This window comes from Strongylocentrotus purpuratus, unplaced genomic scaffold (genome assembly GCF_000002235.5).
Source record: "Strongylocentrotus purpuratus isolate Spur 01 unplaced genomic scaffold, Spur_5.0 spur5_scaffold_20, whole genome shotgun sequence".
Classification (NCBI taxonomy): Eukaryota; Metazoa; Echinodermata; class Echinoidea; order Camarodonta; family Strongylocentrotidae; genus Strongylocentrotus; species Strongylocentrotus purpuratus.
The window spans coordinates 11,307,269-11,325,379 of record NW_022145606.1 but is presented as its reverse complement, the minus strand read 5'-3'; the positions used below and the strand labels follow the sequence as shown (position 1 = coordinate 11,325,379).

Below are 18,111 nucleotides of genomic sequence, written 5' to 3'. Positions count from 1 at the left end.
AAGTTAATGCAGAGCCGGGGGCATTTGGCCTGGTCGCACATCAAGCGTCGTGCACAAAGACAGTGGGCCGTAGGGGAATTTTCCCATTGGGTTTCGCCCCTACCCGGTTTTGTATGGGTAAATCACTAATCACATGGTACTGATAAGTTTATTGATCAATAATTGTCATCCAATAATTTTCGACCCCACTCAATTTTTACATGCGAGGGGGTTGCCAATGTATATTCAGTCGAATTTGTTCGCATGTCAATTCTTAGTTTTCCGGCCCCCATTCGATTTGAATGCGGGGGGACCTAGTTGTACCTACACATTTTCAAACTCAGGGTGTCACGCTTTAATCTTAGGCATCATCCGATCTTACAGGCGGAGAGGCTGGTATATATATATACATCTATTTTCTATAACTTTAGGCATCACTCGATTTTATAGGCGGGGGGCTGATATAATGACTTAATGTATATAAGTTTAGCCTTGGCATCACTCGATTTCATAGACGGGGGGCCTAGCATTTGTAAGCATTTTTTATGATTCAATATATCTGTGTTATTTTGTTATGACACCCAGAAAATCAAAATGTGCAAAATAAGCGTCCTTCTCAAAATGTTAATAAAGCCACAAAAATAACGCAAAGTTGATTGTTTGTTATTTTTGTTAGCCGTGCATAAATTTTGCCACATGCCCAGGTTCTATTTCGCTAGGCAAAAAAAAAAAAAAAAAAAAAAAAAAAAAATTGGGTTGTTGGGATTTGGAGTTTGTTCTTTTGTTTCGTTCCTGAACTATAATCATTTCCAGTATGCCTCAAGGAGAGGAATGGCCAAGAGCGCCATGAACCGACGGTGGGGACAGGCTGCGATTACCAGATCTTGTGTAGGGAACCAATGGCCCAGGAAACTAGCTGGGCCTGCTGGGTAGAGCACCGTCTTCCCAGCTGGTCACGTGACCCGTGACCCTCGGGTTCCCATATTTGTGGAATCGCAGTCTGTCGCCTTCCGCCATTGCAAACAAATAATTATGGAAATGGTTTTATATGATTTCATATCTATGTTATGTAATAATATGTCAAGTTGGAAATATGCTACCGCAAAAACTCGAACGGAAATATGTAAATGGTTTTTGTATGATTTTATATCTATGTTAATAGTATGTCAAGTTGGAAATATGCTACCGCTAAAACTCGAACGGAATTATAGAAATGTTTCTATATGATTTCTTATCTATGTTGATAATATGTCAAGTTGGAAATAAGCCAACTCAAACGGAAGAATTAAAAGTTGAGAAAAAGGCAATAACAGCATTTTCATTGTATTTCTTATTGCAATACGTTTATTTTGATGTTATCAAAATAAACCCAATTGTAATAGAATGCAATAGTGTAGGCCGGAAATATGCGGCAAGCCGGTGACTACACACGATAGCGCGCCTCTTTTGTAAAATGATTTTGAGGTCAATAACCGAATGTTTCCCAGCAGGTCGGCAAATATCAAACATAGGCGCATCTCTTTGTAACCTACATTGAGGTCACAAAGCCGAATCTTTACCACGCGTGTTTTGTAAATATCAATGATAGGCGCGCTTTTGTAATACATATCGGGGTCGCAAGGCAAGTGTTTCCCACGACGTGTATTTTTACTAATCAATGGGTCATTCTCAGCTAATACTTCGTTTGAGTTGGTCGTGTTTTTCCCTCCCTCCCTCCCCTCAATTCCTTGCTGACTTGTGGACGGGCAGGATTAGGCTCATGATTATTGGGTAGGAGGTTGTCAGGGGGAGGGGGCGGTCCTTTATTGAGAAAGTGTATATAGGGAGACCGGAGTGGTACTTGCCCGGACTGGTAGTTCTGCGTATGTCATTGCCTTAGAGTTTGGGCTTGAATAAGTGACACGATGGGGCTGTAGTAGTGGACAAGGTTGATGGTTAATTGGGCTTGTTTTATGATATTGACATCATGTTTGTTTGTTTGTTGTTTGTTTGTTTTTTTTTTTTTTTTTTTTTTTTTTTTTTTTTTTCCTGCGGTTTCTACATCAGATTTGCTAGGTTGCTTTTTGTTGTTTTGTTTTTCTTTTTTTGGGGGGGGGGGGGATTGTCAAATTGATTATGTTTCATTATTGTTCTTTTAATGGTACACAATCTGTTAATCACTGTGTGATTTTGTTCTTTTAGGGCTACAACATTCATGGAAATCAATGCAGATTGTGGAAAGAAAAAAAAAAAAAAAAAAAAAGAAAGAAAGAAAGAAATTGGGCTTGTTGTATTGACATGGTTGGTTGGTTGGGCTTGATTATTGACATGGATGGTTGGTTGGGCTTGTTATTGACTTGGATGGTTGGTTGGGCTTGCTTATTGACATGGATGGTTGGTTGGGCTTGCTTATTGACATGGATGGTTGGTTGGGCTTGCTTATTGACATGGATGGTTGGTTGGGCTTGATTGTTGACATGGTTGGTTGGTTGGGCTTGTTATTGACATGGATGGTTGGTTGGGCTTGCTTATTGACATGGATGGTTGGTTAGGCTTGCTTATTGACATGGATGGTTGGTTGGGCTCGTTTATTGACATGGATGGTTTGTTGGGCTTGATTATTGTGATATGGTTGGTTTGACTACATTATTGACAGGGTCGGCCGGTTTTGGCTTATTGGCTGGAGCTTCTGTTCCGGAAGTCTTAGTATTCCGAAATGAGAGGGTTTTGTTCTTTTGTTTCGTTCCTGAACTATAATCATTTCCAGTATGCCTCAAGGAGAGGAATGGCCAAGAGCGCCATGAACCGACGGTGGGGACAGGCTGCGATTACCAGATCTTGTGTAGGGAACCAATGGCCCAGGAAACTGGGCCTGCTGGGTAGAGCACCGTCTTCCCAGCTGGTCACGTGACCCGTGACCCTCGGGTTCCCATATTTGTGGAATCGCAGTCTGTCGCCTTCCGCCATTGCAAACAAATAATTATGGAAATGGTTTTATATGATTTCATATCTATGTTATGTAATAATATGTCAAGTTGGAAATATGCTACCGCAAAAACTCGAACGGAAATATGTAAATGGTTTTTGTATGATTTTATATCTATGTTAATAGTATGTCAAGTTGGAAATATGCTACCGCTAAAACTCGAACGGAATTATAGAAATGTTTCTATATGATTTCTTATCTATGTTGATAATATGTCAAGTTGGAAATAAGCCAACTCAAACGGAAGAATTAAAAGTTGAGAAAAAGGCAATAACAGCATTTTCATTGTATTTCTTATTGCAATTAGATTCTGAGGGCATTTGTACAATTGGTTACCTTCAAACGTAATGGGAAACATGATGTCTTTCGAAATCCATTGCTTCAACTTAAACGTGACGATAGCTTTGGTCTCACGTCCCTTCAGTTTAAATGGCATACGGTTGTTAGTAATGTGACGAAATGCATCTACCTTTAGTTCCTGAAATAGTTTAATGAATAAACAATATATTAACAGCACCTAAAGAAGAAAAGAAAATAATATAAATAAACTCACAAAATAAAAACGTAGATAAAAAAAAACTAAGTGAAGAGATACTAATGGAAATATCATAAACCTTTCATATTAATATGTTTGTGTGTCTATAACTTCATTATTTGATGAAGCCCTTTGGGCGAAATATTGTTTCACAGAGTCAGCAGAGTCTTCTTTCTAGGTGCCTTGAGTGTATTTTAAATGTCTCCTTTAACATAGAACGTTATATAGAATAAGTAACACACATATAAACAGACACGCACACACTTATTACTTGCATACATACACGCAATGGATTGATGTACTCGAAAAAAACTAATTTATTTTGAAATACGTCTCAAATATATTTCTTCGAGCACGTCAAGAGAAGAATAAACATGATTATCAATTAATCCGATAACATTTGCTTATATACATGATATACCAGAGTCTTGATTTATCATTTTTTTCTCGTAGAAGCTAATAAATGAACTATATGTATTATGTTTATATTACGTACCGTATTATAGACATGTATAAACACAATATATGAATAAATACACATTAATAATTGTACTATATATATACATATGTACAACCTTTCTTAACTTGAATCCATTAATTACGGAAGAGAAACATCATGCTGTTTGTATCTCACCTTGGTTTCCTCCAATGTCTCATCATCATCCACAGCATAGTTGACAGTGAGATCTCCAGCTTCCCATTTTACGATGTACTGCTCTCCGGCAAACGCTTTTTTGTGTGTGTTCAAGATGTCATCCTGTATGAACATTTATTCAAAAGTAATGGATCAATATCGTGATTTTTTCAACGAAGGATCGTTCCTAAACAAAACGAGAAAAACAAAATCAGAAATACATGATATAACTCAAATACGGTGTTATAAGTTGCACTTGTCTCTTTTTATCTTCCAATAGGCCTACGACACAATTGATGTTTTAAAGTAACCGTTATGATAAGATGTTATACTTTGAATAAATCTTAAGGGAACTTTGAGATGCTATCATAAGTAATCAACCCCCTGACGATCATTAAGTGATACGGATTACTATCGAACCTCTTCTAATTTCACTGCATCCTTAAGCTCAATGAGGACGACCCCATCGTCGTTCCTTTTAACCGAACGCGGGATAAACGGAGTGCAAATGAGCCGTTTTCCGAAGAAATTATCTCCTGCCTTCGACGTTGTCCACAACTCGCAGAAATGGTCCAGGTAGAGATCAAGATCGGCTTCCCGAACATCACATCGTGGAGTCCCTAGAGATGAAAGGTTGGTTGCTGAGAAACCTAACGAGTCTAAACATTTACAAAGAAATTGAAAAGAATAACAAAAGTTAGAGAGGTGTAACCCCTTCGATGGGATACGAGAGTGAACTAGTTGATGTAATAATAAAGAATGAAAAGCAGTGATTTCATTCTAAAAAAAGAGTCTTTAGATATATCTCGTGTCTCAATACAAACTGAGCCCTAAACTAAACATATACGATGCTGATTCCAATTTTGGTTTCCTCACGTATACCCACATAACAAGCATCACATGAGAAATGATAGCGTAATAGATACATCACTCTCCTATTTACATTGCACTATATGCCGACGAAATGTCATATTGAATATTAAGATTTTGAAGTAACATAGACAACTAATATTGATTTCAGAAATAAGCATGATAAAGGTAAAATTATGATAGGAAGGAATTTTCAGTTCTCTATTTCATACCGTTGCTTCGACTGTACAGAACTATCTGAGCATCTCCCGGGGTTTTGAATGCAGCACAGTGTTTCATGGTAACTTTTACCGGAGAGCTGAAATTGTGACCATGGGTGGTTACTTCAAGCCCAGATGCAATTACTGCCTCGTCGTCCTCTAGAACGAGGGCAGCTGGTCTGTCGGTTATTTCTTGCACAGTGATTTCGAGTTTTTGACTGAGATCTCCCGTTAACATTCTGCCTTCAATGCGATGTCTATCTAGGTGAATATGAAACTCAACGTCCACCTGCTTGGCTAGAAGGGGATTTTAAATGCAATTGATAATTGGTCAATTATGGGAAGAACTGAAACAATATTCTAAACGGAAATATACTAGTGGTCATTCTACATCTCAAAGAAAATTCACTAAGACTAAAGGGTCTTTTTTAAGCTTTTGCTCACGGTAATAAGGCAAATGTACCCAGGTCCAAAATCCCATAGAGACCAATAGAGACCATTAGACAAATTCTATTGGTCTCTAATGGTTTCTGTTGGAGTCTATTGGTTTCTGTTGGACCCATAGAATTGAATCCAATAGAGACCATTAAAACCATCAGAAACCAATAGAAACCAATAGCACCCATAGAAACCAATAGAAATAGAAACCAATAGGACCAATAGAAACCAATAGGACCAATAGAAACCAATAAGACCAATAGAAACCAATAGGACCAATAGAAACCAATAAGACCAATAGAAACCAATAGGACCAATAGGACCAATAGAAACCAATAGGACTAATATAAATCAATAAGACCAATAGAAACCAATAGAACCGATAGAACCAATAGGACCAATAGGACCGATATGACCAATAGAAAACCAATGAGACCAATAGAACCCAATGGGACCAATAGAAACCAATAGGTCCAATAGAAACCAATAGAAACCAACAGCTAAATCTATCTCATGCATATTCATGATTACTTTATACGTGTTCACAGAAAATGACATTTATCATAATTTGTTAAGCAACTTATGACAATGTAGGCCTACATCAATTTTGTGATTTTTATTTTCTTTCGGCAACTAATGACCAATAGATTATTTGTTTAATCATGTTACAATTTCATTCATGTTTTAGCAATAGGCCTAGATATATTGATTATAATGATTACTAACCAAGAAACAATTCATGTATGTTTATTATATAGAATAGTACGAGCCTTCAGTTAAAATAAAGGATATTCTTAAACTCACTTCAAGTGATCTATGTGATGAAGTAAATGCAATTGAGATTAGAATATACTTTTTTTGGTGGACAGTTGCTAAAATCGATTTTGATTTATCATTATTGATTTACCAATATAAGCCATTGGACTATTGGTTTCAATAGGGAATTCAGAATATGGGACCATTAGAAACCCATAGAAGATCTCTAATGGACCAACAGGAACCCATAGAAAATATCTAATGGACCAACAGAAACCCATCATAGAAGAAAATATCTAATGGACCAACAGAAACCCATAGAAGTCATGGGTGGATGCTGGTCCAATAGAAGCTTTCTGTTGGTCCATCAGCAAATTTTCTGTGGGTTTGTGTTGGTCCAATAGATATTTTCTAATGGTTTCTGTGGGTCCATCATTTCACTTTCCCTATTGAAACCATTAGACACCAATAGCTCTAATGGTTTCTGATGGTCCAATAGGATCGGATCCTAATGGAATTTCGACCTGGGTACACTTTATCATGGCTGGATCAGGTCTGCAGAAAGTCTTAGAGCTAATCTATGCAAACAATGCGATGGTACTCATGATGACAGGCAAGGCCTATAATTGCACGAGCAGTACGGGACACTGTTGATGCAGCACTGAACGCCTTGATATAGTGTTGTTTGGCAATTGCCAATTTGTTTCATATAACAGGAACCCTATTTGAAATAGTTTTGGCCAATATGTTTTCATTGTATTGAAATAGTTTACATTTTTTTTATTTTTTTATTTATTTATTTATTTATTTTTTTTTTTTTTTTTTGGGGGGGGGGGGGTCATGGTTAGCTTAATGCAATGTGTGTCATTTGATTCCTGGTCCCCTAAAATGTATTTTTATGAGCACTAAAAATCTAAGCCCTTAGTCTTTAAGAAGCGGAAATATTGGGAAAGATCAGGTTTATGACGGCCATTTTGCAAAATGGCTGCCATTTCGGCTTTTAGGCCAGGTTTAGTTTATTTTAATGTTTTTCAATAGATTTTTGTCCCTGAAATTGTATGTTTAGGCTTTAAAATGGTAGCTCTATGCTATTTAGAAGCAGAGATATAGGGAAATATCATATTTATGGCGGCCATTTTGAAAAATGGCCGCCATGGAACTTTGTTAAGAATTGTGATATGTTATAGAGGACATTATTGAGAGGTTGACCCTTTTTCCCCACGAAATGCCTGGACTAAGGTTTTGACCTCGACACGTCTTCAAGTTTTTTCTGCGGGACCAAAAAAGAAACGTTACCTTTTAAGCTTTTCGAGTGCCTTGCCGTAGACATCCTAGATTCAAATAAATAAACAGAAACCAAATCATTTAAAAAAAAGAGACGATGATAAGGAGCACGGAGATGATGATAGTTATGATGGGTATTCCAATTATTTTCCATTTAAATCAAATTCAGGTTTTTATCCCTGAAATAGTAAATGCAGGATTTTAATATGATACTAACCCATTAATATTGCTTTTCAGAAAACGTCGATTTGGTCAAAGATAAGAACCCCAGAAATGATCATGTTTTCTTTCACGTAACACGGCTTCCAATATGGTTTGATCATAGAAAGCACAACTGCCAGAGTTTTGAAAGACATGCATGTTTAACCTGGTTTGGTGAATATAAGAACATGTGAGGAAAAATATTTCGTCAGTCATGCCTCCCGTCCTGTTGGTCTCTGTATTCATTTAATAATATTCTACCTAAGCTGAAAGGTTTCTCATGTCACTAGAGTTATCATATTGATATATATATATATATATATATATATATATTATTTATATATATTTGTATTACATTCGTTCTCCTTCTTCCACTTCAATTAGTACACGTAAATATCAGTGGGCTTTTTCAAACTCATGTATATTTGGTTATATGAAAGACAGAGAGAGAGTGTGTTCAATGGCTTAAACGTGATGATAATTTATATTTTCTTTACCTTGTCCTTATATCTTGCTGTAAGACCTTTTCAACGGCGTATTGGATTGGTAGTTTCCCATGCTTGTCACGAATATCGAGTTCGGCTCCATGATCGATGAGGTACATTACCAAAGCTTTCTTGGAAGGCATTTTGTACTGCAGGAATCGTATAAAGTGACATGGAAATGATATCACGTAAGCTTTGGTATTATGTAAATCATATGAAATGATAATAATAAATTGTATTTATAAAAGGTCTTTTTAAGAGCGCATAATGTAGGAGATTGTATATTTGGGTTTAAATAAAAAAGCAATGCGAACAAATCAAATAATGTGTGTTTCAAGAAGCCTCTCGAATGTTATGATAGTAGGAAGTTCGCTCGGTTTTCGTAGGTGTAATGGAGCCACCAAAGTTCGCGGAGATTTTATTTGAAAAAACAAATATTAGGAATGTGATAGTCGAATCATGAACAAAAATCATCCAAAATCAACGATACCTAAATGGACGAACAGGAGTTTTCAGCTGATTTATGCAAGGCAAACCACCTACAATCATTTGGTACCACTTTTTACTGACAATTTAAATGCATCGTCTCTCAAAATCAAGATTTACAAACTTTTATCGATAACTTTACTTTTTTTGTTTATAGAACGGACTCAATGACTGCAACATTTTTCTATCTTGTGTAATTATTTTCATAATTTCACATTCATTTCCAAAGGAAATGTCGTCACTCGGTAATTCATGTTCCTCTTTCCATTGCTAAAGTCAGATTTTCGGAATTGAGCTCTCATATTGAGATGATTTTCCATACATTAATTCCATGCGCAAACTATGGTCACACAAAAATATATTGAATCCTCGCTGAAATAATCATATTTGAAGTAACAAAATGTATCCCCGTGTTTAGTGCTTACGGGAGACTCAGGAATGGGACGAAGACAAAAATACGCATATAAAGAACAAGAGGAGAAAATGAAGACCGTGATAATGAGCCTGCATAAGTTACAAGTTACAAGTGTTCTTTATTCTCCAAGTTTCTTCTAAATATGTGTACATATGTGTCACTCACCACCCGTAGAGTTTCGGTAAGAGAAGCTTCTTTCAACATCATGGCCTCATGTAGACATGTCCGATCGAGATTTGACTGCGTGTTCAGGTCGGCATCATGCAGCACCAACAGCTCAACGACGGCAGACTGCCCATTGCGTGTGGCAAGGTGAAGAGCCGTCAAACCATCATTGTCACGTTGATTAAGGAAAGTATCCTTTGAGGAGATAACAGTTCTGAGTATACTCTGAGGTTTTGGAATGATAAGAAATTGACTACAGTCTTGTTGAAAGTCACAACTGCTGCAGAAAGAAATGTGTAATAATTGTCAGGTGATTTTCTTACAAACTGACTTTAAGGAAGCTCTCAAGTAATTTACAATCTGTACCGGAACCTAGTCTTCTTTCGACATGAAACGGTATATCAGTATCATTTCCATATCAGTACTTTGGTTTGGCCTAACCCTAAGTCTGCATAACAACGACATGTTTCTTCGTGTGTTTTTTTCACTCAAAGATTGTATAAGTTATTATTTTGCCCGCAAAATATCTCATTTATTGTATACAAAATAACAATAAATTTTTTCATATGTGACCAGGCGCGTACGCAGCAGGAGGGGGGGGGGGGGGTCAAACCCCCTCTAAATGTGTTTAATGCGTGTGATTTTGAGGACCCCCCCCCCCCTCAAAAAAATAAAAATTTAATAAATTTGAGTCGTTGCGAGATTTTTTGGACCAAAACAAAATATTTTGCACCCCCCCCCCCCGTTTATTCAGCGGCTGGCTGAGTCGTTGCGAAATTTTCGGTGCGATTTTTTAATGTTAACCCCCCCCCCCCCCCCCCCTTGCAAAAATCATGCGTACGCCACTGTATGTGACCATGTCACTTGACGAGAGTCAGAGTGATGCAAAATTAATTTCCTGTAAACGAATTCGGGATTGGGATGACGCGAAACTTTTGTTTCGGAAAGGGGATGCTCTAGTGCATAGTTTCCAACTAGGATTGGTAAGAGTTTAGAATATTGGCCCAGACAACCACCTGATCAAAATAATGAGAACTGTTCCTCTCGGGACTTTGTATTTCACCTTGTCATAAATCCACTAGCTGGTTTAAACAAAATTTGATTACCTGAAGTACTGCCGTTTCCCCATAAGTTGATGCGATGTGGACTGGTCCTCTCTGGCTAAGAAGGCATTCTACGATATCAGCATGGCCTTTCTCAGAAGCAATGTGCAGTGCAGTTGCCCCGGTTTTCATGCTCCTATTCAGATCAGCCCCATGACGTACCAAACACTTTGTAACGTCCAAATGACCCTCCCTTGCGGCCGAGTGCAACGGAGTACCAATGATGCCTTCTTCGTTCATTTCCGCCTCCAGGCTAAGAAGGTACTCCGCGACGTCAGCATGACCTTTCAAACACGCGAGATGCAGAGCAGCCAGTCCAAATGTATTCTTCTTATTCAACTCAGCCCCTCCGATCATTAAAGATTGTGCGATGTCAGCATGGCCGGTCAGCGCTGCGAGATGGAGCGCAGTGATACCTTTAGTTTTACTTTCTACATCAGCTCCGTTTCTAAGCAGGAGATTGATGGAATCAAGATGACCTGCACAACTAGCCACGTGCAAGGCTGTCATCCCAAAGCTGTCTTTCTCGTTCATTTTAGCTCCTTTATCGAGAAGATATTCCAGGACATCTACATGACCAAGACCTGAAGCAGCATGTAATGGAGTTCCCGTATTAGACATGATGGACTCGGCAATCTTCTTTAAATCAACATCCTCATTCCAGATGGCTTCTTCAAATTGATGAAGAATTGGGAAAGCCGGTGAATAATTCGATGTCCAAAAGACGGAACAATTCTCATTGATGTCGGCTCCATGACTCAAGAGAATTTTCGTAACATCAAGTCGATTAGATGCTGTTGCACTTTGAGAAGTGCTCTCAGATGGCTTTGCCTGGACGGCAAGGTGTAAAGAGCTTAGCCCTTGGTTGGTGCGCAGATTTACATCGGCTCCAGATGAAATCAAAAACTCTGTCATAGAAGAATCTCCAAACATACATGCAGTGTGTAAAGCAGTGATTCCACCCTCCATTTTTGTATTTACCTGAGCTTGGTGGTTGACAAGGCATTTAACGATATCGAGGACATGCGTAGCAGCGGCTAAATGCAGAGAGGTTGCTTTTTTTGCAGAACTTTCGTGGTTCACATTAGCTCCATGACTAAGCAATAACTCTGTAATTCTGAGATTGCAGTAGAAGGATGATACATGCAAGGCAGTGTCCCCACCACGTGTGACTCTGTTTACATTTGCTCCCTCGTTAATCAAATATTCTACTATGTCAGGATAGTCATTCAGTGTTGAGACGTACAAGGCAGAGACTCCATCCGGATTGACTTTGTTCACATTTGCTCCGTGATCGCGTAGACACCTCATGGCATCGATGTTACCTTTGTTACAGGTGTGAAGAAAGGCAGTCGCCCCATTTGTATTAGCTTTATCCACTTCCGCACCATGCTCCAGGAGACATCTCATCGCATCAAAGTGGTTACCTATGACAGCGAGATGCAAAGGGCTCAATCCGTTCTTCGTTACTTGATTTACCTTAGCATCTCGTCCAATAAGATATTCTATGACGTTAACATATCCATTTGCAGAAGCAATATGTAAAACAGTTACTCTGTCATTGGTCTCTAGATGGATATCAGCTCCCTTGCGAACCAGATATCTGATGGTATCCAGGTGACCACCCTGCACAGCAAAATGTAATGGTGTCCTTCCAAACTCGTCTCCTTTTGTTATGTCAGCATCTTTACTTATCAGAGATGTTACAATCTTAGTGTGACCGTTTCTGCACGCAGAATGCAACGAGTTGATTCCACCCGTAGTACTTTCATTGACCTTTGCACCTTGACCAAGAAGATACTCGGTAACTGCGAAGTGACCTTCTGTTGAAGCAAGATGCAAGGCAGTCAATCCATCTCTAGTACCTCTTTCTATTTTAGCTCCCTGGCTAACGAGTTGTTTTGATACGTTCAAGTGACCCTCCTGGGCAGCTATGTGCAGAGGTGTTACTTTGTTATGAGCGACCTTATTCACACGAGCTCCTTGATTAATTAGATACGCTGCGGCACTGTGATGTCCAGCCTTTGATGCAAGATGCAAGGCTGTCCATCCAGCTCTATTGTAACTATTTATGTCAGCCCCATTGCTCAGTATACATTTGATCATGCCGAGATGACCATTTTGCGCAGCCATATGCAATGCGTTCGATTTTTTATCGTCGCACTTATTTACATCAGATCCTCGGCTGATGAGGTATTCGACGATTTCCTGGTGGCCTTCTCGTACAGCAATGTGGAGAGAATTTACGCCATTATGCGTACAGGTATTGATATCAGCTTCTTTATTTAGGAGAGACCTGACAACATTACGGTGACCATCTCGTACAGCTAAATGGAGAGCATTATATCCGTCATTATTACTCTTTTCCACATCAGCCCCATGATCTACTAAGTACTCTGTGACATTGCCATGCCCTGCTAGAGAAGCAATATGTATGGCAGCTGATCCTTTAGTGGTTACTTTGTTCACCTCACTCCCACCCTTTACGAGGCGTTCGATGATGTCACAATCTCCTTGTAGTGCAGCAACATGAAGAGCAGTTATATCACCATTAATGCATCTATTTACTTCAGCTCCCCCACTGATGAGATAATCTGTGACGTCGAGATGACGTTGTAGAGCTGATAGATGTAGCGCTGTGATTCCTTCGCTGGTTTCTTTATTTACCTCAGCTCCGTTACTAACCAGGAATCGAGATGTGCTCAGGAACCCTTTATACGCAGCTAAGTGTAAACCATTGACACCTTCACTGATTTCCCTCGTTATGTCCGCTCCTCTCTCTAAGAGCAATTCTGCGATGTGGGGATGGCCCATCAAAACAGAAAGATGTAAGGCAGTATGGCCTTGGGTAGATGTGACGTCCACAGGAGCTCCATCATTAAGGATCCGCTGCACCTCTTCTAAATTGCCATTCAACGCAGCCAAGTGCAGGCCAGTAAATTGATCCAAGTTGACGTCACTTAACTTAGCTATGTAAGCTACGTGATTATCTGTACGGGTGGGAATATCTCTCCAAGCGGCTGGAGCTAGGGCAGATTTTCCGGCTGTGTCCTCATGAGCTGTTGTACTGAACCGAGGATCCCGGCCTGTTGGTTCATCCTTACCACCTGACCTTACTTTTTTCAAGGTTTTTTTGAAGTATTTGGCAAGTGATTTATCACTTAGATCGAAACCGTTTCGATTAATTTCACATAAAGTCGCCATTTTGTGGCGACTTTATACTTTTTTTTCCTGACCAAACCAATTTAAATTTGATTTTTCCCTTTTTAGGTGAAAAGTAAAATGCGTGTTTTTTTAGGATTGTGCTAATGCAATATAAAAAGGCTGGTAACTGTTGTGCACGTGCAGAAAAATATACATTTGATCATTTAATCACTACAAAGTACTGCGTCCAAAAGCATTATCACGGTGGAAGTATATTCGTTCATTCGCACACTCTATGGAGATAAAGGAAGAGAGAGAGAGAGAGGGGGTGAGAGAGAGAGAGGAGGAGACGGAGAGGGAGAGAAAAACAAGGATCAAATATATATATATATATATATATTTATATATATCAATTTATTTTTCGTCGGACAATTTATGTTAGACATGTCGACTAGAGAGGCCTATTTGATTAAGCAATTCAAGCTGCATAGAGATTAATGATTGGCCCTTTTATCTGTGACGGACTAAAGAGCATATCACTGATCGCAGATACATTTTTATATAATTCAAAAACTTCAGTGACTATTAAAAGGCTTGTTGGGATAAGGTGCGGTAAACCGCAACCAGAACAGCCGCTTCGATTTGTGTACGTGTAAATCGATGTCAACTGCACGCAGCAAAGGTATTCGCTGAGCTTTGTGCTAAGGTGCAGTAATATTCAGCGTATTTTCACTATACGACATCATAACAAATCGCGGCTGTTTGCTGCGTCATATCTGCACGAGCCTTTTAACAAGTGGTTCGCAAAGGGCGATCAACTAATCATTTACGTCGTCATTCTCACACAAATTACTTCAGTATTTCCAATAAAACATCATCAAAACTGCACACTTTAATATCGCGAGTAATGGTACACTAGACTATACATTAAAACACGCACTTGCTCTAACTCACCTCTGTTCAAAGCATACATATCATGGTATTATACCTGTGCTTGCACAAACCATGATTGTCATATTCATTATGATAGCTTGCATTCATCGTCATAAGTTTAACAAAGATATACTTGATATTAATTTCAATCACACCAGACATAAACAGAACTTACCTGTCTGGCATTTGCAGTGAAACGTCGAATATCCGGCCATATAAACAACGTTTTTTCTTCAAAAGTTGTAATTCACAAACGGTTTTAAGTGACAAGACCTGAAATACAGCTTGTGTTATCAACGGCCATGACTTTTTCTGCCGATCATATTATTTGTTTGCACGTTTATGGGTATAGACATACCCAATCAGGATCCCTCCAGTTCTAAGGTCGATGGTTTACTGATTGTACATGGTGTCTGAACAAATGCAACCGACGTTTAATGACATATTACACAATAATCCCAAATTACGCTTTTATTTATGTATACATCATTAAAAGGCTTGATTTCTCTTCTTTCATATGTCACCAGGTCTTTATTGGAACTAATTTATTACTGTAATGTGTTCCATGTTTTTGTTATTTCTTTGATCCTACTTTGTTATTCTATTTTGTTTAGGTGCCCAGGGTCATGTTATATAAATAGTTGCGATTTATTGTATTCAACCGCAAGTCCTCTAAAAAATCGCAAGTTTACAGTCTCCTACCCATGGTCGGGGGGGGGGTAAAGTGGGTGTGTATTGGAAGCAACAAGAAAAAGGGCACTATTTAGAAGAAAAATCACAAAGAAACCTCAAAGCGAATATATGTCTTCTTTCTGGATGGGGTAGACCTATGCGGAAAACGACGTAGTAAACTATAAAAAAAAATATTTAAATCGACTTGGTGTCGGCAATCCTACATAGTGAAAGGGTCATGTTGGCCTATTCCTGACTGAGCACGTAGCAATTTTGTTTGTACTGTGTTTGAGTAAATAATGACATAATTTATGGTGATTAAGCTCCTCCTCTGTTCAGAGATCCATAAACATACGCTCACATAAATTGATAAGCATATCCAGAATACTTTGACCCTTTAACCGGTGTGTTGGCTCAGTCAGTAGAGCGTCCGCCTCACAACCGGGAGGTCGTGGGTCATACCAAAAGACATTAAACGACAGGAGTTGCTGCTACCTTGTTTGGCGTTCAACAATAAGGGATAGAGCAACATCGATCTGGCGCTGCTTAGTGGCTGCCGGGCTCACGATCACTTGGACAAAAGAATTTCCATTTTCGGTTTAACTTAATACAATTTGGAGTGGACTTTAAAATATTATAGAGCTGAGATAGTTCACACGCGGCCGGGTAATACGGGTTGAGGAAGGTAAAGGCAAGCAGTACTCGTTTAATGTATAGGGAAGCGAGTAATGGCAGCAGGACTGTAGCCATTACAAGTTCACGACTCAATACGATTATCGAGGTAAGTTGTTCCTGCAATAATGTTACTGGCCCAGATAACATTATGTGAGTGTAGTTTTGTCAGCGTACACAGTAAGTGGTGTTGCTACAACTAGCTATGACAGTCGATCTTTAAAACATTTGAATGAAATGATGTGTTTATATAAATGCGTTTACGATTAGTTGTGAGTGCGTGTGCGTGGGTTTGTGAACACATATGATGATTCAAAATAATATTATTTCTATATTATAAAATAAAGTAATGTTTGATAAAGAAATGGAAGTTCCACCGAAATAATGATAATAATGATAGTAATAATAATTATAATAATAATGATGATAATAATAATGATAATAATAATAACAATACATGTGTGTGTGCAAATGTGGCGTTCTTTGGGGGAAATTTGGAGCTGAAGCAAACCATGCCCCATGGAAGTCACTACCTTCGCACCATTTCCTCTCATCTGAGCAATTTTAACAAGTCCCTTGCCCATGTGCTGTACTCAGAGTGAGGGGGGGGGGGAGGTATCTAGAACAAGGAATGTAAGGAATGTCTCTCGAAGATCTGACTATGATAACTTTCCATGCTCCATTCTAGAATGAATCTCTTGAATAGTTCGGTTTGGGATGTGTAGTTAGCACTTCCGGGCATCGTGTTTGTTTGCATCATTTCCCTAAAGCTATCGTCACACCCCAAAAAAGTAGACTGCTCGGCGGCCGGGCAAAGAATTTTGAGCCAATTTCGTCCGGGGGCCGCGCGGCGGCCGCCCGGCCCCTGCTTGTTTTAATGGCATCGCTAAGTTTTAACGCGGAGTTAAAATTCGGCGGCGTCTGCTCACTTTTTACTCGCCATTCAAAATACGCTGGATACCCGGAAAATTGCAACGAGCGTTCTCCGTCGAGCGATTGGTCAAAAATTGAAGCCGCTAGGTCAAAGGCTGCCGAGCGGTCGCCGTCTGCTCGCCGCTGGGAGATCAGTCGGTTACTGGGCGGCAAGTTTATAATCGGTCGGCAGCTTTTGACCAAGCAGCTTCGGTTTTTGACCTAAAACGCTCGGCGGCGAACTCTCGATTAGGTCGGTGCCCGGGCGGCGACCGCCCGGGGACCGAGCGGGGGCAAGTAGCTACAAGTAGTACAATGGGGCTTTAGGCATCTTTATACAAACAAATCATAGAATAAATATTAACGTACTAGTACTTGCATCATTAGATAAGGTCTATATGTTTTATTGACTGCATTTATCATCTCATATCTGATTTGCGTGATGACTAACGGTTCGCAAACAGGCCAATTTTGATTAAATAATACTCTAATCATCATCGGTATACATTGTCATATTATTATTGTTTTTTTAATTCATGATTTCGGTGGGCGTTTTCCAACCTTTTTTTCTAGTAATATATGTTAAAACTGTTAAGTTCACTTATTTGTATATTGTACATATTTGTGCATTCTGCTTGATACCTGAATATTGTTAAACTAAGTTATCGACCGCTCAATTTGGAATTTATTTGATATTTTGCATTGCCAGGACACGAATATTATTAATAACTAAAGTATTTCACTTGAGTCTGACGAAAGAAGAGGCCATATTTGATTGACACCATGTAGACAATTCAATCGAGAAACCGCCTGAAAATATTTTATCTTGAGTGGAGGATTGATATTTATTGTGTTCTCAAGACATGGGGAAATAGTCCGATGACTACTCCCATATACTTTGATTTTGTTTTTCATCAATATTATATTGTATGTTATCCAGGTAAATGAATAACTTTCTTTGTTATATCAATCGAAACACCGTAGCTATCTTTTTATCACATATACTATAACCGTTGTTGTTTGATTTCCCCTTTTAATGTTTTTTTGAGTTTTATGTTTGATGTTAATTATCAGTTGTTGTGATGTTTTGTGCAGATTGAAAACTTGCAGTAAACACGGATTCATTCACTTGTTCCCATTGCAGAAACTATCATGATGATCTTCATACTTCTATAGATGATTTACATGATATACATGTATACATGTATGTCAATGTCAATTTCCATGATGCTTCCATTCTATTTTTCCTTTCAATGATATCG

At 38.8% G+C, this 18,111-nt stretch overlaps 1 protein-coding gene across 1 annotated transcript; it reads right to left on the bottom strand.

Moving 5' to 3' along the window:
- Positions 1 to 2,715: 2,715 nt before the first annotated feature.
- On the bottom strand, positions 2,716 to 13,720 carry LOC100891980 (serine/threonine-protein phosphatase 6 regulatory ankyrin repeat subunit B-like). Its single transcript, XM_011681235.2, has 7 exons — positions 10,520 to 13,720; positions 9,414 to 9,638; positions 5,196 to 5,472; positions 4,534 to 4,772; positions 4,114 to 4,236; positions 3,281 to 3,422; positions 2,716 to 2,915 (listed from the first exon to the last, which is right to left on the bottom strand). Exons 1-7 carry the CDS (start codon positions 13,718 to 13,720, stop codon positions 2,716 to 2,718), a joined length of 4,407 nt encoding a protein of 1,468 aa, XP_011679537.2.
- Positions 13,721 to 18,111: the final 4,391 nt, after the last annotated feature.

Coding starts and splice junctions, on each gene's coding strand:
- LOC100891980 (XM_011681235.2), bottom strand. CDS start 13,720: ATGGCGACTTTATGTGAAATTAATCGAAACGGTTTCGATCTAAGTGAT. Junction 9,639..10,519: donor GGGAAACGGCAGTACTTCAG/GTAATCAAATTT, acceptor CCAAAACCTCAG/AGTATACTCAGAACTGTTAT. Junction 5,473..9,413: donor TTACCGAAACTCTACGGGTG/GTGAGTGACACA, acceptor CTAGCCAAGCAG/GTGGACGTTGAGTTTCATAT.